Here is a 22782-nt window from a genome sequence, read left to right on the forward strand (position 1 = left end):
TATACTTTTAGGAAATAAAAATTTTCATTTTTAATGAGAATGCAAAAGAAAAAGTTAACAAAAATGTCACTTTTTGAATAAAAATTATGAAATTTACAAACATGTCATATTATAAAGATAATTATAACTAAAACTGAAAATAAAAAATCAAAAGCACAAGTACCACTAAGCACCACCACAAAGCACACCACAACCTTGACACTAAAATACAAACACCCTAACACCATTCAATGCCTAAATATACTTCGAAGGGTAAAATTGATATTTCCAAAATTATGGAGGTGGAGGAAAAATGGGCTAATGTACTTTCTTTTGGGTCTTTTGTAACCCAAGCCCATTTTCAAATCCGCATCAACCCATCACAAAATTCAAATTCAAACTCATGTTTCTCCCCCGTACTTTCCATTCCACTCCACACCAGCACACCTCCGTCACCGTCGCTACTATGTCGTCCTCCACCGTGGCCGGTTCTGACACACCCCCCTCATTCACAGCGACTCCCTCGAAAACCCCGTCGTCCAAGGCGAGCAGCCGGCGGAGCCAGGCGGAGTCGAAGTCCCGGTTTGAGGCGTACAACCGGCTGCAGGCCGCGGCTGTGGCGTTCAGCGAGACGATGTCGATCCCGGAGATCGTGGCGGTCGGGGGCCAGTCAGACGGGAAGAGTTCGCTCCTAGAGGCGCTCCTCGGATTCCGGTTCAACGTGCGCGAGGTCGAGATGGGCACTCGCAGACCCCTCATACTCCAGATGGTTCACGACGCCTCCGCTCTCGAACCCCGATGTCGCTTTCAGGTTTTTAATTTTCCCACTCTCTTTTTATGAATTGAATGTTGCAGAGTGGTTCTTCTTTCAGGAATCCATGTATGGTAGAGACAGTGTTTAGTTCGGTCGGGTTTAAGAATTTTGAATGTTTCTTTCATGGTGCATGAGTCAGAGTGGAGAGTGGCATTGGGTGTAGTATAACAATATATTTATACTTGTTTGGATTAAAGTTGGGAGAGTTCATAGTATTTTTAATCTAGAAGGAACATATATTTTCTTCTCGATTCATGCTTTGAAACGCGCACATTTCTATTATAATTTCTAAGAGTACTTTTGTATCTTTTAACCAAATATGTACTTAGTTCTTGAAATTCTAACTATTGGTGGATTTGGTTTCTGAAGTTGTGGAAGAGAAACTTTGGTGCCCGATATTGAAAATTCCAACAATTTGTTTAGAGGAATGGAATATACTGCTCTCACGTTCCATTATTTAAGGAGTAGTACCGATGGAGGAAAGATGATAGAAAACTGGTGTCTGGTGAATAAAAAGAAAGTTGTCTAAAGCACCAGTGAGTATATTATTAGATGGCATAGTTTTTAGTAATGTTAAAAGATGGAGAAAAAGTCCGTGAAGAAGAACATTGGAGGAAGTTGTAAAGAGGGATATGATGGTATTGAGTCTAATGAGATTGTGTATCCATGTAGTTAACATCAACTAATGACAAATGTATTTTTGTCATATGAATTGATAAAATGAGGATGACATACAATGGAAAGATCTATGTGTTTAGTTTCTAAAATTTGGGATGAATTCGGTTTTAATCTCTCAAAATTAAGAAAAAAAATATAATTTCTCAAATTTGAATAAAACACTGCTTTAATGTAGATATTTATTCAATGGTTACCATTGTGTCGTTCAATGGTAACACGTCCAAAAATCCAATGGATAATTTTGTTTCATTATATTTTAATAATACATTCCATTTAATTCGTTCTCATTCTATAACGAAGAAGAAAAAATTAAAATGGGTTCTTATATTTTGTATTTTTTATACGCCTAGCCAGTTTCGGCTTGATTGGTTTTCAGCTTTAATTGTTTTAAAAGGAATAACTTAATTTGGTGAAGATTAAACAAAAAATTGGTAGGTGTTTGATTCAAAGTTAGACTATTTGGATGTGGTCTAGCTTTGACAACATTGGTTTTGAATTTACAATTTTTTTGGGTTGCCAATATGTTTTATTCTCGAGTTTTGGAAACACAGGAGGAGGATTCAGAAGAGTATGGAAGTCCCTTAGTTTTGGCATCTGCGATTGCTGACATTATAAAGTCCAGAACTGAGGCACTTTTGAAGAAAACCAAGGCAGCAGTTTCTCCCAAGCCAATTGTAATGAGAGCCGAGTATGCACATTGTCCTAACCTTACTATTATTGACACACCTGGGTTTGTTCTTAAGGTGAGTTCTTGGAATTTTTGCCCAGTGAGAAGTGAAGGTTTGACATTTATCCTTGCTGAATTGTATTCATGGGAACTCATCTGATCCTGCAGGCAAAGAAGGGTGAGCCAGAGAACACACCCGATGAAATCCTTTCCATGGTGAAGTCCTTGGCTAGTCCTCCTCATCGCATACTCTTGTTCCTTCAGCAAAGTAGTGTTGAGTGGTGCTCTTCGTTGTGGTTGGATGCCATTCGCGAAATTGACCCAACATATAGGCGGACAGTGATTGTTGTCTCCAAATTTGACAACCGTCTAAAGGTATGGATGAAACCTTTTTATTGCAACAGTGAAAGTTTGACAATCTATTATTGGTTTTTTGGCAGAAATTGTTAAAGAGAGATTTGATGTTGAATGATATTCCTTAGAATTTAGTATTTATTTTAATGTGATCCATGTAGTTGATTTCACTTAATGGGATATGACTTTTGTGGTGGTATTTCTTTTGTTGGGGACTAAATGAATCACACTAATCATCAAGTTATGAAGGAAAGAAAAATAATCTGTTAGTATGTAATCCACAATCTTTGTATATCTTGAGGTTCATGATATTGCCATTAGGCTAAATAAGAACGGATTTGAATTGTGATTGCATTTGTGGTTGCATTGTGGCCAATGCAGTCAGCCGTAACGGCCACTTGAGGTGGTTGTATTAGTGGCAGCCACTAAGATGTTGCATCCTTCATCACACCATAGTTTGAAGTATATAATGGTGCATAGTACGTTGTATTTTAGAGACTGGTTTTAATGATCAGCTATCCGATGCTTGCAGGAATTTGGTGACCGGTGGGAAGTGGATCGCTATTTGAGTGCGAGTGGTTACCTTGGAGATAGCACTCACCCCTTTTTTGTGGCACTTCCAAAGGATAGGGGTAATGTTTCAAATGATGAGTTCAGGAGGCAGATTTCTCAGGTGGACTCAGAGGTTCTTCGTCATTTGCGTGAGGGTGTCAAGGGAGGTTTTGATGAAGAAAAATTCAAATCCTATATTGGATTTGGTCGTCTGAGAGATTTTTTGGAGTCGGAGCTTCAAAAGAAGTACAAAGAAGCCGCCCCAGCAACGCTTGCTTTGCTAGAGCAACGCTGCAGTGAAGTGACTTCTGAACTTGCTAGAATGGATTCGAAAATACAGGCCACTTCAGATGTTTCCCATCTCAGGAAATTTGCAATGCTGCATGTGGCTTCTATCAGCAACCATGTGGTGGGTAACATTATGTCAAATATACTTTGCCAGGGATGAACTGATGTTGATGAACCTATTTTTTGTGATAACACTCTTCTATTGAAACATTTTCTTCATTGATTGCTAGTTTTATTTAACAAGCTTCTTCGCGTTTTCATTTGTTTTCTCCTGATGGATAACGTACGAATAATAGTTTTTATTGCATTACACCTTTCACTTTGGACACTGGTTCAAAAGTAAACTATAGTCATGTAGCGTCTTTGCACACAAATGACCCTACAATATTAAGCATCCTTTTAGAAAGATGGTTTCAAAGATTGCGAACGTTTATTTGAAATTAACCATTTCGTTTGCACTTCTCCAGGGTGCATTGATTGATGGTGCTGCAGATCCTTCCCCTGAGCAGTGGGGGAAAACAACAGTAGAAGAGAGGTCACAAAGTGGTATTGGGGTTTGGCCTGGTGTCATTGCCTGTGTAAACCCCCCCAATGCTACTCTTCGTCTTTATGGAGGAGCTGCATTTGAGAGGGTGATGCATGAATTTCGCTGTGCCGCATATTCCATAGAATGCCCGTCAGTGTCGAGGGAGAAGGTGATTTACTTTTCATAAACGTGTGAGGAACATCCTATCTTTTTCATTCAATTTTCAACTTCCAATTCTTGGGTATCTTTTATAACAGGTTGCAAATATATTACTCGCCCACGCTGGTCGAGGTGGGGGAAGAGGAAGAACAGAGGCTGCTGCAGAGATTGCTCGAGCCGCTGCTAAATCATGGCTTGCTCCTCTTCTTGACACTGCTTGTGACAGACTTGCTTTTGTCTTGGGAAGTTTATTTGATTTGGCTTTAGAAAGAAACCGTATTCGAGATTTAGAATGTAAGTGAAGCTCCTTAGTTGTTAGGTTCTGTCTTCGTTACTTGAATGTTACAATTTTCTTGGATAGTTTTTCCTTTTCCTGTTCGAAATCATGGCATCATTGTCATTCTTCGATAGTAGCTATTTTAGTCTCTGAAATAAAAGGGTTATTTAATGGAACTGCAATTGATTAGGTCCAATTGACGGTGGGTTTTTGTTAGTAGACCAGCTGTATATAAATAAAAGATGGATGCCATCTTGTCAACTGTGAGAGAACTTAGGCCTTTGGGTTGGGAGGGGTAGACCCTTGCAGTTCTGCAAGTTAGACACTGTATTGAGGGAGAAATCCCATATTCTTTCTAATAAGATACCGTTTTGTATCACGTTCCCCTGAGAGGGTATGGTTTCTTCAGCTTAAAGATCTTACAAAATGCCATTTGGGAGGAGTTGAAACACTAATTTGATTTGTTTAGGTAGTTGGATATTTTCTTGTCCTCCAAGAACTGAAATGATACAATCATACAACAATAAAAAAGTATTATTCTATCGTTTTTTCACTATGTTCTTGTGGTATAATAATTCATTTTCATTTTGTCAATTTCATGGAATTACTTTAATTATCTCTTGTCTATTTTGAGGAATGATCTTGTTAAATTTTATCTCCTAGATTTTGCATATATGCTTCCCTGTAACTGATTAGAAAATGACTCTGACTGGTGCTTTTGTTCCTTGAAGGTGGGATTACAGGGGGAAACATGGATGGCTATGTAGGTTTCCATGCTGCTTTAAGATGTGCTTACAATCGCTTCATAGGGAATCTTGCCAAGAATTGCAAGCAGCTTGTAAGACACCACCTTGATTCAGCTACTAGTCCATACTCACAGGTCTGCTACTTCAATGACTATGAACCCTCTTATAACAAATTCAGCCAGGCTTCAGCCTCTTCGTTTTTCCTTGAGCTAAGTGATACTAGTTCAGCTTCCCGTGACGCAAGGAGGGATCAGGAAAATATACCTCCAGAAAACAATGCACAAGAAACCACACCAGGTAAAGCAGCAGAAACTAGAGATGCCTTGAGAGAAAGTCACATAACTATCCCTGAGACCCCATCTCCTGATCAACCAGGTGATGCAGCATATGGGGTGGTTAAAAAGGAGCTTGGAATTTGCAATGACGTGGGACCAAGAAAGAGAGCGTCCAGAATGGGAGGGAATTCCAAAAATTCTGACTATGTGACGTTGCAAAATGGTGGCGTTTTATTTGGAAATGGAGAGAGATCTGGTTCAGCTTACACGGATATTTGTATATCAGCTGCCCAGCATTTTGCACGTATTCGTGAAGTTCTTGTTGAGAGAGGCGTGACATCAACATTAAATTCTGGATTTCTAACCCCTTGGTAAGCTTCTGCCTTGTTTGAAATCAGTTTATGCCTGTAATTTTATCCAAATGCGGAACTTAAACTAGATTTCGTTTCAGGTAGCATCTTCTCACTTCAGTAGTACTCCACAATTATTTAAATGCCCTTTGTCCAAATTTAAGCCACTTTTTCATTTAAGGCATCATGCAATTCTCATTAATAATAAACTCAGTTGAATTTATTCTCATTTTCTGGTTGATTTAATTTGTTTTACAGAATTTAGGCTGTTACTCAATAACTTCATCCAAGTAAATAGTCCAGTAGCTTTTATTTCATATTCCTTCATTCGATTTAGTTAGTTAAACTATTCACTCGGTCCTTATAATTATCTCTATTCTAATTTCTATTCCCTGAGAAATTTTAGTCAAGTCTTGATTCTTAACACTTGTACTAGAGAAGAGTTGTCGATGGTATAAAACTGTTACAACTTTTTTCTAGTAACGCAAACGGCTATAAAAAATTATGTAATGACTAAAACTTGAAAAAGGAACAACTACAGGGGCTGCATATAGTTGAACCCTGAATTATTTTAAGTTTGCGTACACTTCTGCAATTACATGACATAATAAATCAGTATAAATGGTCAACATGGTCCACATACCTTAGTACATGAAACTTTCATTTCTAATGGAACAGTAATTCCTTATTTGTTCTGCTTACTTTGTGCAGCCGAGACCGGATATTCGTGGCTCTTGGGTTGGATTTATTTGCTGTGAACGATGAGAAATTCATGGACATGTTTGTAGCTCCTGGTGCCATAGATGTGCTACAAAGTGAACGAGAGTCTCTCATGAAGCGTCAGAAGATACTCCAATCTTGCTTGAATGAATTCAAAACTGTTGCTCAGGGACTATGATCAGTTACTAGCTTTCCAAGGAGCCAAGATTTTTTGGCTGTGCTTTCGGCAATTTATTATGCTTGTGATTTAGTGTGCCAGCAGCTCTTAACCAATTGGACAATAATTACAGTAAATCAATGTATCTAGTTTAGAGAAAGCTTTCCCTCGACCTGTATTTTATTGTACCCTGCTTTGGTATAACGTTCATTTAAAGAATAAATGCAACTTGAGCAAAGCCTAGCTTTGGTTGCTTCGGGAAGCATTTGTGTAAATGTTTGAGAGTTTCACTTTGAACTTTGTTTGCATGAATTTATTAGAGAAAAAACTAAAGTAAAATGAATTATTATAAACCTCAACTTTTGAAAAAGTTTAATAAATTCTTCTATAGAAGGTACAAGATCATATAGCGTGCCAAAAGCCAATATCATGGCTATTCTCATAGCATGTTTATAGAAGGGGTATGGAGCTATTACCCCTTGTAGGTTGAATTGCATACTATCAACGAAATAAGTGCAAGCTTACGTTTCTAAAAATGGATGACCATATGGAATTTTGAATGTTTTCTTGTTTGTGATGATGATAGTATCATTCTCGAAAGAGAAAACAAGCCAAATAGGAGACAGCCATAATGTAAGCACGCTCTTAACACAGTTTACGAGCCAAATATTAAAGTTAGTTTGAAGTGATCCTGCCTCTTCTCTTTTTTCCCCATTATGAGCTATTCTTGAAAGTATAAGAATGCTTTCACAAACTTGAAAAAGATACTATATCTAGATTTGAGACAGTTTTTTTTTTCAGCAAAAGAAGAATAAGATTATAGGAGACACTTGGTCTCAATCCATTTACAAAATAGACAAAAAATACATACATATACAAAGAACAACTCTTTTTGTCTGGCCTCATTATTTTGGATGATTGAAATATTTGGAATAGTATTATCAACAAGGAATAAATTTATAAACTAACCTCACAACATACATATGCCCCTTTTTGTTCAAGTCACTAATTAGTAGTGGTATGCCAAACCAAAACTAGCCACGGAATAATTTTCATCATAAAATACTTAAACATATTTCTTATATTTTCTAAACCATATACATCTGGTGAGAAGTCGAGTTTAATTCAAAAAGAGTAGAAACTAAATCATTGGTAGTCGAACTAAGAATTGATTCCACATAAATAAAATTAAGTTCTAAGGATAAAGTAAATAATATAATACATAAATGTTCTTCATTGTGAGTATACATCATTTCCAAGTTTCCACTTTTTGTAGTATACCATACTAGAATAAATCAACTAATAATTATAAACTTACAAATAGTCAATACATATATAATTGATGAGCATAATTTTATTCACACTTGAAACCTTTAATCATAGTTGTCTTGGACTAAAATCATGCATAAATCCACTGCTTTAAATAAGATTCATCTAATTGAATTTATTTGAGACTTAACTATTATTTATGCTAATCTTGTGTTTCAGTTGCAATAGACAGTTCGATAAAAGCGTTTGAGTAGACAGTTTTAAGGAAACATCTACCACTACGAGTGGGCTGAATCATGCGATTCAGGGAGGGTGATTTGTTTGAGTTATAACTTATAGAGTCTAAGTTTTCTGAGAGATTAGATAGTCATTCACTCTCCTTTTCTCAATAACTTAACTAGTATCTTAATGACTTGCTCTTTGAGTTAGTACCCAATCATCCTCGTCAATTGTTTAACCAACCTCATCAACCTTTGCAGCAGTGGTGATTTCTTCCAACAAACCCTTTTAATAATTTAAAAATAAAAGTTTGGAAGCTTTTTAAGAAAATATTGGTTTGGTTTTCAATAAAGATTCTTGGTTTGAGTTTTCCTTTTTTGAACCTTACTTTGATTGATTGTAATATCTTTTAGGGAATAAATAAATAAGTAATTTGGTTGATATATCTTATTCCACTTGCATACATTGATAAATACTTTGTGAATGATTTTTCATTTGATTTTTAGTTTTTGTCATCATGAAAAAGGGAGAGATTGTTAAGTCAGTAGACGATCTATCCCCTAGTAGAAGATCTCATACGAGAGTCTATGTGTTTTGATGATAACAAACACTATAAGATGTGTTATGGCATAACAAAGTTCACTCGTATGCAATATAAGATTAGACAAAAACATTAGAGAAGATGAACAAGACCCACCAGCTTTAATGTATCTGATGATACAACAACAAAAACCCGTTAGACAATGTTAAGGAACAAGTCAGACGATGTCGAAAAACTGCATTAGACGATCCCTTTGTAATGGATTAGATGAAGTAGTTAAGAAGATCTTATTAGACAATCCTAGTGCTCACGACTCATTAGAAGATCTTGTCAGACGAACTCTTTGGATATCACAAAGCAGACGATATCAAAACATTTACTTACAAGCCATTAGACGAACACTGAAGATTGAACATATCAGACGATACAAATATCTTTTACTCGTCAGATGAAGCACTATGTCAGGGAAGTGTCCATATTAAACGTTTGCATTCTTAGTATATTTTATGACATTGTTCTTATGTTTTCGAATCTTATTTGATATTTCTAAATTATATAAAACGTTATTTTCAAATAAGATTAATGGTTAAATGGGAAAGTTTTCGTATTTGAGAACGTAATATAGATAAATCTAAAAATCTTAAATATGTTATGCTTTAATGTTTTGTGAATGAAAAAATAATTTCCATATTGATTATAAATTTTTTCCGAATATAGTTGTGTAATTAGAATTAAGTTTAAGAATATATTAGCAAGTTGTTGAGTGAACAATATTTCACTAAAATGTCTTCGAAAAACATTGCATAAATATTTTTTATATAAAATATTTTTTCATATATATTTGGTGGAACCTACCCGAGTTAAATGTCATTACACTACAACATTCAGAATTTATATTAACTTGGAAAAAATTTGAAACTTCATTCAAGGAGAAATATTTGAGAAAAGAAAGTCTCAATAATTCAAAAATATTATAAAGATATTGTTTCAGTGATACCCATGAGTTAAATTGTTAATTATTATGTTCACTAATATTGATATTGTTCCAATATATTATCAATGGCACACTAAGACGTGAGTAGAATTGAGAGTTAAATTTTCCATTTTCAACGTCTAATAGAAAAGAGATGAAGCTAAGAAGCGAGATTCCCGCGGATGAATATCAAAGTAATATCAAGCGGTTGCGAACAAATATACACAAAGAGAAATAAGAATTAAAGCATATACAAGTGACATGACTTATCAAAGTTTTATATCAGAACTTTCTTGTTTGAGCATCTGACATGAAGAAGAAAATGAATAATGCAGAAATTGAAACATCCAAGTTTAGTGATATTCGAACCTCAACAAAAAAAAGTTCATACATATAAATAAAGTTATTTAAAGAGAAAATACATGTTAAAGACGCACAAATTTCATTAAAACCAATATTTCCTTATTGAGCGTCTAACACATGGAAGATGATGAACATAACTGGAGAAAGAATATCCAACTAGAAAAGGAATGTGTTTTGAATCCAAATTGAAAGGAAGGGAAAGAGAAAAAGGAAAAACAAAAGGAAAAAGAAAAACGAAAATATAGAAAAATAACCATCTAAAGAAACTAGAGCGAGATATATCTAGTGCTTTCGATCTCTTGGTAGAGGACATTATGCTTGAGTGTCCCAATAAGAAAATCATGGTTTTGAAAGACTAAGAGATTGAAAGCCAAGAAGAATCTCAATCTTCACTTGGTGAGGATGAAACTCTAGTTCTAAAGAGGAAGCCTTACCTTGTGAAGGAAGACTTGTTGATGGTGGTGAGAAGGCTTCTTGAAGGCAAATATATTAAGCTTGAATAATCTTAAAGAGAGAACCTATTCCATATTAAATGTAAAGTCTTTGAAAATATATATTTTTTTTATTGTGGATAGTGGTTCTTATTGTAATTGTTGTAGCTCAAGGTTGGTAGACAAGTTAGCCTTAACTACTACACCCCATCCTAAACCTTATAAACTGAATCAAAGATGACAGTGGGATGGTAGTTAATGAACAAGAAAGTATTCCAATTTCCATTAGGCAATTACAAAGCTAAATTTGTGTGTGACATAGTTCCTATGGAAGCTAGACATGTCTTACTTGGAAGGCCATGGCAATTTGATAAGCAATATATCCATGATTTCATCACCAACTAAATAAGTTTCACTCAGAAGGGCAAAAAGATAGTCTTGTGTCCTATCACACCCCCAACAAGTGAGAGAAGACCAAATAAAAATGAAAAAAAAAAAGTTAGAAGAGGAGAAAACAGAGAGAAAAAGAAAAGTAAAATACTTTCACGCATAAATAAAAGGTGGGAAAGAATTTAGTTTGTAGGTTTGTGTCCTATCCAGAGAATTTGTTCAATAAAAATAATAAAAGATCTCTTTGAGGTTGAACAACCTATTTTCATTCTCTATTGCAAAGAGACACTTGTTGCCACGAGTCATGACCTTGAGTCTCTTGCACATGAGGTACAAATTTTTTAAAATGATTATTTATTTCCATAGCAAGTTACTCATGGACTCCCACCTTCGAGGGGAATAGAACATCAAATTAACTTAATTCCCAAAGCCAATCTACCCAGTAGGCCAACTTATTGGGCTAACCCTTAAAAGACTAAAGAGATAGAGAATTAAGTGAATGACTTGCTGAAGATGGGTTAGATACAGAAGATTCACAGTCCTTGTGATGTCCCATTGTTAGTCCCTAAAAAGGATGGGTCATGGAGAATTGGTAAGGCCATCAACAACATCATTGTAAAATATAGGCATCAAATCCATCAGTTAGATTATATTTGTTTTTGTCCTTAAGAAGATGGGTCATGAAGAATGTGTACAGATTGTAGGACCATCAACAACCTGACTCTAAAATATAAGAACCTAATCACTAGGTTAGATGAGTTATATAAAGTGAATATATTTTCCAATATTGATCTTGAAAATGGTTACCCTTAAATAAGAAATTAAATAAGGATATGAATGGAAAATTGATCTTAAGACCAAGTTTGAACTATATGAATGGTTAGTCATGCCTTTTGACTTAACCAATGCTCTTAGCCCTTTTATAAGATCAATGAATCGTGTACATGGGGATTGAATAGGAAGATTTGTTTTTGTCTTCTTTGATGACATTTTAATTTGTAGTAGAAGTCTAGATGAACACATAGGTAATCTTAAACAAGTCTTATTTATTCTTAGGGAATAACACCTCTTTGTCAACTTATAAAAATGTACCTTTTGTAAGGAAAAAGTGGTCTTGCTTGGTTTCAAAGTTGGAAAAGATGGTGTTCATGTAGACCCTGATAAAATAAAGGTTATCCAAGAATGGCCCACACCTAAAAATGTGGTAAAAGTCTTAAGCTTTCATTAACTTCTATAGAAGATTTGTCAAGGACCTCTCTACACTTGTCACTCCTCTTAATGAACTTATTTAGAATGATGTACCTCTTAATGGACACACCTTGAACTATCCCACCTATGACAAAAAAACTCTATGCTCTAATAAGGACCCTCAAAACATGGGAGCACTATTTAGTGACCAAGGAATTTATCATACACATTGGTCTTGGGTCATTTAAGTATCTTTGAGGACAAGGGAAATTAAATAAAAGACATGGTAAGGGGCTTAAACTTTTGGAACAATTCCCTTATGTTATTATAAAGAAAGGGAAAAATAATTTAGAAGTTGATGCCTTATCTAGAAGACACGCATTACTCATCTCTCTAAGCTCTCAAATCTTAGGCTTTGATAACATAAAGGAATGACATCAACTTTGCATCCACATTTGCACCATGTCTCAAGAAGCATATTAATGGGTCACATTTCTGAGGGTATCTTTATAAAATGGGTATACTCCTAGGATCCATTAGCAAGCTTCTCATAAAAAAAAGTCACGAGGGAGGTCTCGTGGGCCATTTATGAGTTGATAAAAACTCTTACTTTCTTGAAAAACAAATTTTATTGGTTACACATGAGAGTAGATGTTCGAAGGTTTTGCTCTAGTTTGTCTTCAAGCTAAAGTAATGTCTCATGGGCTCTACACAACCCTCCCCATAGCTAGCACCCCTTGGGTTGACATTAGTATGGATTTTGTACTTAGTCTCCCAAGAACCAAAATGGCTACGATTCTATCTTTGTGGTAGTGGATTGTTTTAGTAAAATAACTCATTTTATACCATGTCACAAAGTAGATGATGCTAGCCATATCTCAATACTTTTTTTAAGGAAGTTGTCGGACTGCATGGTCTACCCAAGGCTATAATGTCAGATAGGAATATTAAGTTCCTAATTCATTTTTGGAGTATTCTTTTGGAAAGACTTGTAACCAAACTCTTGTTCTTTACCATATGTCACCCTCAAATTGATGGGTAAATTGAGGTAGTGAATAGGTTACTACCCAATTTATTGAGGGTCATATTAAAGGGGAACAAGTATTGAGATGAACATCTTCCTCATGTAGAGTTTGTTTATAACTGAGTAATCCATAAGACAAGTAATTTTTCTCCTTTTGAGGTTGTTTATGGTTTTAACTCTATCACACCTTTACTTCCATTTCCGAATACAACTTCTTTATTTCATAAGGAAGGATGACCAAACACCTCCAAACCTTAGTCAACACAAGAGAGGGTGCATAGTAGTCCCACGTCACATGGAATAAGCCTAAAATAGGCTAATTTGGGGTGTTCCTTGTTCACTCTTGTTTTTGTGTTTTATGTCCCACATCCATTGTATATGGAGTGCAAGAGGGCTAGACATTTATATATAAAGCTCATTGTCTCTTGCAAAACTCACCTTGAAATTAAATGAAGATTTGATATAGCACATATGAACTTGTTCTTTTGAGGTCATTAACAAGGGAGTAATCTTCTCTTTTCTTCTTCAAGGAACCCTCCTTGAAGAGAAGAAAAATATGAGTTTCTTTCAAGAAACTTAAAAGTTTAAGAATTTTCCTTTCAGGACTTGCTTAGAAATGTTTCCATAAAAAAAATTTAATACACAATCAACATTTTTTTTGTGTGATTGACATACTCTTTATATATTTAAATATTGTTAGATTGTATTCATCATTGAAGAATAAAAAAAATAATATGAAATAAAAAATATTATTATTTAATAAATGTATAAATTACCAATATTTTTATCAACGATTTACACTTGTAAAGTCTTACAAAAATTATTTGCCAATATATACAAATTTTACTAAAGTAACACAAATAGTTTCATTACATATATATTCATTAGGAGTGGCAAAGTGGGATAGGTCATGCAGACTGTTCCGCGGCTCGCTGAAAAAAAACGCGGGACAGGTTGCTTATTTCAACCCGCTGGCCCGCTTAGGTCCGCCCCACATAAACTGTAGCCCGCGCGGGTCAAGTGCCGGGCGGGGCGGATTGGCCCGCATAACTTTAAAATGTATACATTTTTTTTCTGCACCTCTATATTTTCTTCATGTAGCCTCATATTTCACATTTCGAAAATTTTAATAACATCTTACTATGCATGTCTCATGAAAATAATATTATGAAACAATTTACCTAATGCATCTAAATAATAAAATTTCAAAAATTTTATTTAATTTTTTTTAAAAAAAAAAATTCTGTGGGCTGGCCCGCAAGCTCACGGACAAACCCTTATACGAGGCGAGCTACAAAAATCAGCCCACAGATTCTATGCGGAGCGGGCCAACCCAACCCGCTTTTTGCCCGCTTTGCCACTCCTAATATTCATTGCCATGGATTCGTAATGTAATATTGCCCATGGAAAAATATTCGTAGGTAACTTAAGAATAATAGAATTCCGGATCAATTTATCGACATTAATTACTTAAGAATAATTATTTATCAATACAAGAAAATCATTAAATAACAATAAAATTTTAGAAGAAAAAAATTATTAGTCATTATATTGACTAAATTATATATTATTTTATAAACTAAATATTATTGATATCTAAAGTGTTTTCTATTATTAATAAAAATTTATAAAATAATTTTTAAATTAATTATCAAATTTTTAGCTATTAATATTTTAAATTATAAAATAGTCTCTAAAAGACTAATAGAAACTAATTTAGAATATAAAATAGTTAGTAGCTAAAACTTTGATAACTAACGATTAATTATTAATTTAAAAATTACTTTATAAATTTTTATTAATAATATAAACTACTATAAATATAAAAAAAAATAGTTTATAAAATGATTTATAATTTAGTGAATATAATAATTAATTATTTTGATCTTTAAAATTAATTTTTATTTAATAATAATTTTTTATATTTTAGTTATTTATGAATAATTACTTATGTGTAAGAATACATACATATTTTAAACCTTTGACAATTAGTAGATAATATGTATTTACATGAAAACTTTTTGAAATACTACAAAGAGATATCTTCTGCTGGAAAATACAATTTGTTTATGGTAATAATTCAGTTTAACTTATCCATTTATTTACCCTTATTTAATACTCATATTTTTTTCATCATATTATGAATTATTCATGGTCAATTATCTTAAATTCATGTCAATATTTTTCTCCTAAATTTTGTGTACGTTTAAAATGATAAAAACTCTTAATCATTAGTCAAAGAATACATAACCATCATGTTAAAGTCCATGTTAGGTGATAGCCGTGTTGTGCATGTCAGAGTTGGATTTGGTCATAACCGAACGACATTGGTTCGTGCAAATTGCACTCTAGAAAGTGCACACAACACACCACAATATACGTAATGTAATACATTTATTATTAAAAAAATCTTATTTTCACAACTACATAATAATAAACTTCACCTCTAAAATGTGTAACCATATATAACGTGACATAATATAATTTTAAAATTATTTTATCATGAAGATTTACATTTTAATAACTTTTCTCATAAATTGTAATTTGAAAAATAATATTATTAAATCAATGTTCTATCACAGTTTCTATTACGAAAGTGGATTTTAAGCCTAACTCAACCCCATAAAACCGACTCATGAGGTTAAGGTTTGCACCCACTTATATACAATGAAAGGCTCTAATCTCTGGTCGATGTGGGATCTCCAACAATTTTATCTTTAAAAAATATTTGAATAAGTTGAAAAAATAAAAAATAAATAAATTGTCATTGGTCTCAATTTCTAAACAATATGACCTATGTAGCATAGACACTTATACGGACACTTATACAGACACAGAGATACGTATAATCTATAAAATGTGAATCTATATATTATATAATTATAAATTATATAAATTGATAATAGATATTTATGTACACAAGTATGTTTCAGATTTTTTTTTGGAGCAGAAAGATATTTTTTATGAACAATTCAAAAGAATTTGTTTCTTATTTTTATAATCATAATTAAAATTTATATAATAAATTTGAGTTTTTAAAAAATTAATATATTTTTTTTAAAATTATGTTAGAACCATATTAAAATTTATATAATAAATTTGAATTTTTAAAAAATTAATATATTTTTTTTAAAATTATATTAAAATCATGTTAAAATTTTCATAAATTTAACAAATATCTTTTGAATTCGCCACTTCTCGAATATATATCGGAGTGTTTTACAAATGTCGTCCGAGTTCATACTGTATTAAACGTAAGTGAACAAAATCATTCTTTACCAATCCCATCATGATGAATAGTAGAATTGAGTCTCAAAAGTCAAACCCCCACTCTCATATTTTATTTAACTCCCATAGTATAATAATCATTCAGCACTTTGCTAGTGGTGTCGCACTGATCGATGCTTGTGCCCAAAAATTCCTAATTCTAACATCACAGATTCTTTTGTTGCATAAGCATGCATCACAGATGTAACACACAACCCAATCAACCATTCACACATCATGCAATTTCGCACTATTTTCATGCCAACAAAATTATTTTATTTTCTCATATACTTATTTTAGTTTCAGATATTAAATTTGTTAATATTTTGTAAAATTCTTCCAAATTATTTTTTATTTTACTTTTATCTAATTGTTACTTATCATCTTTCAATATTTAATATTTTTTTACTAAATATTTATTTATTAATTAATTGAAGATATTTAAAAAAACTAATTAATACAACAAACAATTAAAAAAAATGTGAAAACAGATATAAAAAACAATAGAGAGGATTCAATTATACTTTAATTAGTTTTTTTCGTTTTTTATATTGATTATATTTTATCCTTAGTTCATCAAAATTATATTATATTTTTATTTTTAATAAAATTAATTTTTTAAAAATATTTAGTATGTTAGAAATATTTTTAAAAATTAAATGCAAATATTTTTCTAAAAATATGCTTAGACAATAATTGAACATTTAAACTACTATTTTCTGCATTACTCATAAAGTTATGTTTATATTTATAAGAGAAAACAATTGTGCTGTTATTTACTAGTGAAAACAAATGTGGTAAAGTATATCTATATTTACATTTTTAATGAAAACATAATTTAATACTAATTTTTATTATTATTATTATTAATTATCTCTTAAAAGTATTTTTCTCGTTCAAGATTAATTATTTTTTAATAATTTCTTTGTTTGGTTAAACAATAAAATTGATAATTTGTTAAACATGAAAGGAATTTTGAACAAGCAAATACTCTTGTGTAAGAAAGAAAACACTGTTTGTAAAAGCTACTTTTTTTAAACAAGAAAGGGCACATCAACTTTTCATCTAACAGTAAAAAATAATTTAGTAAAAGAGTTATTTATTTGTTATCTTAATTTTATAAAAAAAATATAGTGTATTTTAAAAATGGAGGGAGAATAAAGTTTAGTTTATATAATTAAAATTCATAATTTGTATGGACCAGCTGTAAACAAGACTTTTTAATCTTCCTTTTTCTGTTTTTCTATCTTTATTTATTGATCCCAAAGCCATTTGTTTCTCTCTTCAACCACACTTCCAAGCCCCACCAAAAGACCAAAGTTAAATTACTTACACTTCTCTATAGACAAAGAATATGTCATCATCAGCATAAGAAAATGATAAAAAATAATAATAATAAAAGAATAGTGTGAAGAAAGAAGAAAGTTTCAACTAAACAAAACAGGAAAAGTAATCAAAACCAACCAACAAGTCTTCTTTTTCACTCTTCCATTTACTATCTCTCTTCTTCTTCTTCAATGTTCATCCAAAGTCCAAACCAACCCTCACCCTTTTGATCTCTCTTCACACCTTCATCACTTCACCCTCCTCCAATCAATGGAAATCAGCTTGAGGCTCCAAGACACAGAAACCCCACCTTCCATGAACTCACCAAGGACCAATCTCAGCAACAACTGCATCAACAGCACCAGTAATAATAGCATTGGAATCCAAATCCCCACCACACCAAAATCCTTCCCCAGATCTGACTGCACCCCTTACCCCACCACCTTTGTTCAAGCTGACACTTCCTCTTTCAAACAGGTAGTTCAAATGCTCACTGGCTCAGCAGACTCCACCAAGCCACAAGATCCAATTCCACCACCATCTTCCAAGACCTTCAACATCCCTCCCATGAAAACAACACCAAACAAGCAGCAAGGGTTCAAGCTCTATGAAAGGAGGAACAACAACCTCAAGAACACCCTCATGATCAACACCTTGGTCCCCAATTTTGCACACAGCTCAGGCTTCTCCTCCTCACCCCACAAGGCAGAGATCCTCTCCCCAAGCTTGCTTGACTTCCCCTCCCTCACTCTCAGCCCTGTCACTCCATTGAATGATGACCCTTTTGACAAGTCTTCACCTTCACTTGGAAGCTCCTCCTCAGAGGAAGAGAAAGCCATAGCTGAAAAAGGGTTCTACCTGCATCCCTCTCCCATGTCAACTCTAAGAGAATTTCAGCCTCAACTCTTGCCATTGTTCCCTGTCACTTCACCTAGAGTTTCTCAGTTACCTTGAGAAAAATCAACCCAAACTGAAAAGTAGATTTCTGTGTATCATCATCATCATCTTCAAGCTATGATTTATCATTTGAAAGGTACATAGCTTACTCAAATTGTACACTTTGTTTCCTTCCTTCCATGAAATGAAGATGACGATGCCCTCTTTGTCTTCCTTCCACCTTAGATTTTGCTGCTATTACTATCTCTTTCTCCTCTCAATTAGATGACTTTTTCTTCTTTTCTTCCTTTTTTTTTAATTCTAAATTTGTCTCCTCATGTTCCAACGTTTGTTACTAAACCACATCAAAAGGAAATAATCGCGAGTCCAAGTTTATGATCATGTGTGTAGATTCAATTTCACACCAACCACCAAAGACTAAGTTATGAAGAGACAAGTTTTTTGGGAGATATTTTTGGTGCATAACAGTGTCTCTACTAAGGACTTTACTGTATCCCACTATACCTCTCATCAAAGATAGATGTACCCAAAGGGAAGGTGGGTGGGTCAACTCCATGAAGGTTGAAGGTTGAAAGGGTCCCTCTACTTAGTAATTATGCAACATTTTAGTCTGAATTAATAGTTTCTGAGAGACTCACACGACACACCGTGATGTGTTTTGGGGTTTGGTTTTCCTTGTCTCACTCTTATTGGATGGAAATTCATGTTAATGTACTAGGTCTCATGATCCCTTTCAGATCAAAGTAGCAAAGTAGAGACCTTTTTTTCTTGCTTTTTTTCTTTTGTTTTCAAGTGACAAAATAAAATCATGGATAGTGACAGTACCTTGTCTGTAATAATTGTTACATCTTAGTGAGTATGTATGTAGGTACTGATCAGTGATCACTAAAACTTTCTTCATTAATTCTCCTTATTACTGATGAAACTATGCAGAAATCTAATTGGTAAGATTTTTTCTTCAATGGGTGTTCTGGTTCTGCATCTTCTGCTCTGCATGACTAATACTAGACATTTATGAGAAGTATAAAAGAAAATTCGCATGGCAGCAATTAAACAAGGACTCAAGTGAGTGATAATAAGGTTGTAAGTTGTTTCAATCCCATCAAAATTGCAACAAAGGGGAGAAAGATGAAACAAAATAACGCAGCAAAAGAAAAAGAGATATCTATGACTCAGTGAAATTTGATGAGCTTCTATCAGTAGTGAGTTTGTGACTATCCAAAAGAATTTTCAAATTGACAATGTTATTTGTACAAAATTGATTACCACAAAATGCATGTAATAAAATCAGCAAAAGACTATTCAAAGATGATGTTAGAATAAAATTACTTAATAAGAATAATAATTTACTCAGACATATATAGAAGTAAATTTTATTTTATTTTCTTATTTTTTTATGAACTTGTGGAGAAGGAATTTTAAGCAAATTCTAAATAACTCTTTATAATAATATTTTTAAAATGACTAAGAAAATCTAAAAGACTTATGTTATATTCGGAATCAATTATGTTACGTTATACATCTTAAACTCTCTTACTATGTTTAAAGGATCATCATTCTTTTGTTTTATAATTTGGAGGGTATATATGTAAATTCACACAATTTATACGATTTTTTGTTTTTTATTTTAGAGGTGAAAGTATGTAAAACATACATTTTTAAAATTCGTATAAATTTCTCTTACAAGATAAAACTAAGAATAAAGTATATTTGACACTCTAATAATAAAAAACAATCATTTTTTAAATAAAACTGGTGTCAAGATATCATTCTCCAAATATTAAAGTAAATTTGTTCCACCTCTCTTAACTTGTCAATTATCCTTGTAAACCAAATAAGAAGAGTTGAAATAAAAAATTTAGAAAGCAATTTGCTATTCCACCATATTTTATTAATTTTCTATTTTGTTGGTTTAAATTTTGAAGTTGTAGTGAGAAACCTAGAAATGAAGTAGGAATGAGAAACTTACAATAGAAGGTCTAAAGATGGAGAAAGAGAAAGTGGAACTTTTGACATGATCATCATTCTTAGAGAAAGTAACTTGGGTTGTAAACAATATTCCATATATAAATAACAAGATTAGAGAATATGAGATGAATACCTTTTTCTTTTCTTCAACCTTTTAGACTTTGTTTTGTCATTTAGGTACATCTAGGTTGGACCCAACTGTGCCAATGCAATGAACAAAAAATGGACAAGAATAAGTTTTCTAAATTTTTTCTACCACTTTTTATTCAATTAGGACATCTAGTTCCACGGTTTGTGATCACTTTTTTGACAAATAGGGAAGCTAATTAGGTGGTCTAGTAAGACCTCATGATGAAGCATAATGAAATTTAGGAGGGGTTTAAGGATTTTATTAAACTATTTTAAGAAAAGAAAAATTCCCATTATTTTATTATCTTTACAACACATTTTTGGAGAATTTTATAATGTAATGCTTCCAAAAATGGTTGGATTCTCCGTCCAAATGTTGCTCATGTTTTTTATATTTTTAATCCTTAATATGTGAGTTTATTGCACTTTAGTCCTCCATTGTTGTAAAGATCTGTCAACATCTTCACAAATCTCCAAAACTAAGAAATGGGACCACTATCATTTTACTTTTATATAAATACTTTAATTTGATATATTATGCAATTTTTCTACACTTTTATCTAATTATTTGTTGATATGCAATTTCATAAATTTTACCGTGTTAGAAATTTTAACTCTTGATTTTGCCGTGTATGACACATATTCAACGTTAAGTATGTCAATTCCAACTTGAATACTAACTTCACTATTTCTTTTAACATTTTACCTATGTGTTTATATTGTTAAAAAGATAGACCAAATTTAAAAAAGAATAATTGAATTTTCAAAATTTTCTTAAAAAAATATATTTAGAATGAAATTCTTTAAGATTTCAATTGATTAAGATATCTCAAGAATACAAAATAACATATTGAAATTCAATTACAGGTTGCAACAAGTTTTAGCACACTTTTGGAAACAAGTATCCTGACCTTTTCAGGTACACCAGTCTTAGAAAAACAATATCAAAGAGAGAACCGTAAAAACTCATTAGGTATACTTCATAAAGTGAATAATTTACAATAGATAGCTCACAACCCGAATGATTAGATACTTTATATGCAGTATATGTGAATCTTATATCTTATCAGAATTGATTTTCTTTCCTCATCGTTCTTCACTTCTTATATCTTCTTCAACTTCATTCCTTCATATAGTCTTCAGAAATGATGATCGTTGAAGCTAGTTAAATGCAATACTTAAAGACTACACAATTCTCGTTGTGCACTTCATCATTTTGGCATTAGAGACTCCAAAAGAAAATGTTTGTTACGAATACCTCTTTCGTGTCTTGAGTAATTTTATGTTGATGTTGATCTTTCTTGATACAATTCAATCTTAGATTATCCCATCAGTGAAACTTTCAAATACGTTTTGATGATATCAAAAGGCTAATCAAACCTTGAGAATATCTTAGATGCAACAGGTTGTATAGATCTCAAGGCAGACGAAGTCTGAAAACATAACTCAATGGATCAAGCATCATACTTAAGTTTAGGTGCAATCTAAACACGAAGTGCTCAAAGGTAAATGCATCAGACGATGTTGATCAACGAGCTACACACAGTAAAGCATGAGCCTTAATAGACCAGACGATGATCGAATGAACATGACAGAAGAAGATCATATGTTGGACGAACAAGTGTCAGAGAAGTTTCCATACTTAATCATTTCAGTTTTTACATGTGCTTAAATGACTATTCAATGTGTTCTAAACAGTGTTTTGATTATGATGAGTTATACAAATCATATTTAATCACAATGTAGTGCTTTAATGTTTTGAAAACATTATCTAAAGCACAATGAACTTAATTGATATATCTTTGCAAAAGATATTTTATGAAAACAAAAATGTATTTAATTGAGATTTAAATTTGAGTTTGAAAAGGTTTTTTGAAATACCTTTAGTGATATATATTCAAGAGAAGCTAGAATTGATAAAAAAAAATTGCATAGAAAAGCTTCTCTCTCAAATATTACAAATGTTTCTATGTGGAAGTTCTTCAATAGTTTTCTCTTGATTTTTTGAAATACCTTTAGTGATATATATTCAAGAGAAGCTATAATTGATAAAAAAAATTGCATAGAAAAGCTTCTCTCTCAAATATTACAAATGTTTCTATGTGGAAGTTCTTCAATAGTTTTCTCTTGTTTTTTAAAACCTCACAGAAAAACTCTTTATAAAAACTAATTTATCAATTTTAATGGATTATAAGATTGATTTTATTTAAGGTAAGAATAATGGATTAGTTAAAGTTTTCAATTTGTTAAAAACA

General features: G+C 32.5%; 2 protein-coding genes across 5 annotated transcripts; both read left to right on the plus strand.

The window, feature by feature from the left end:
* The first annotated feature begins 278 nt into the window (after nucleotides 1–278).
* On the plus strand, nucleotides 279–6839 carry LOC137828647 (dynamin-related protein 5A). Of its 4 annotated transcripts, none has more exons than XM_068635331.1 (9): nucleotides 332–790; nucleotides 2023–2214; nucleotides 2307–2513; nucleotides 3025–3453; nucleotides 3800–4027; nucleotides 4116–4311; nucleotides 5026–5337; nucleotides 5416–5686; nucleotides 6377–6839. In XM_068635331.1, the coding sequence occupies exons 1-9, from the start codon at nucleotides 383–385 to the stop codon at nucleotides 6561–6563; spliced, it is 2430 nt and encodes an 809-aa protein (XP_068491432.1). In that variant the 5' UTR covers nucleotides 332–382; the 3' UTR covers nucleotides 6564–6839. The 4 variants fall into 4 exon arrangements, with proteins under 4 accessions (XP_068491418.1, XP_068491432.1, XP_068491425.1 ...); XM_068635324.1 differs by having other exon boundaries at nucleotides 358–790; nucleotides 5038–5337; XM_068635317.1 differs by having other exon boundaries at nucleotides 279–790; nucleotides 5026–5686.
* A 10793-nt stretch (nucleotides 6840–17632) lies between these two features.
* LOC137828317 (VQ motif-containing protein 19-like) lies at nucleotides 17633–19392 on the plus strand. The gene has a single exon (XM_068634838.1). It carries the CDS (start codon nucleotides 17804–17806, stop codon nucleotides 18485–18487), a length of 684 nt encoding a protein of 227 aa, XP_068490939.1. The 5' UTR covers nucleotides 17633–17803; the 3' UTR covers nucleotides 18488–19392.
* Nucleotides 19393–22782: the final 3390 nt, after the last annotated feature.

This window comes from Phaseolus vulgaris, chromosome 11, assembly GCF_000499845.2.
Source record: "Phaseolus vulgaris cultivar G19833 chromosome 11, P. vulgaris v2.0, whole genome shotgun sequence".
Taxonomy (NCBI): domain Eukaryota; kingdom Viridiplantae; phylum Streptophyta; class Magnoliopsida; order Fabales; family Fabaceae; genus Phaseolus; species Phaseolus vulgaris.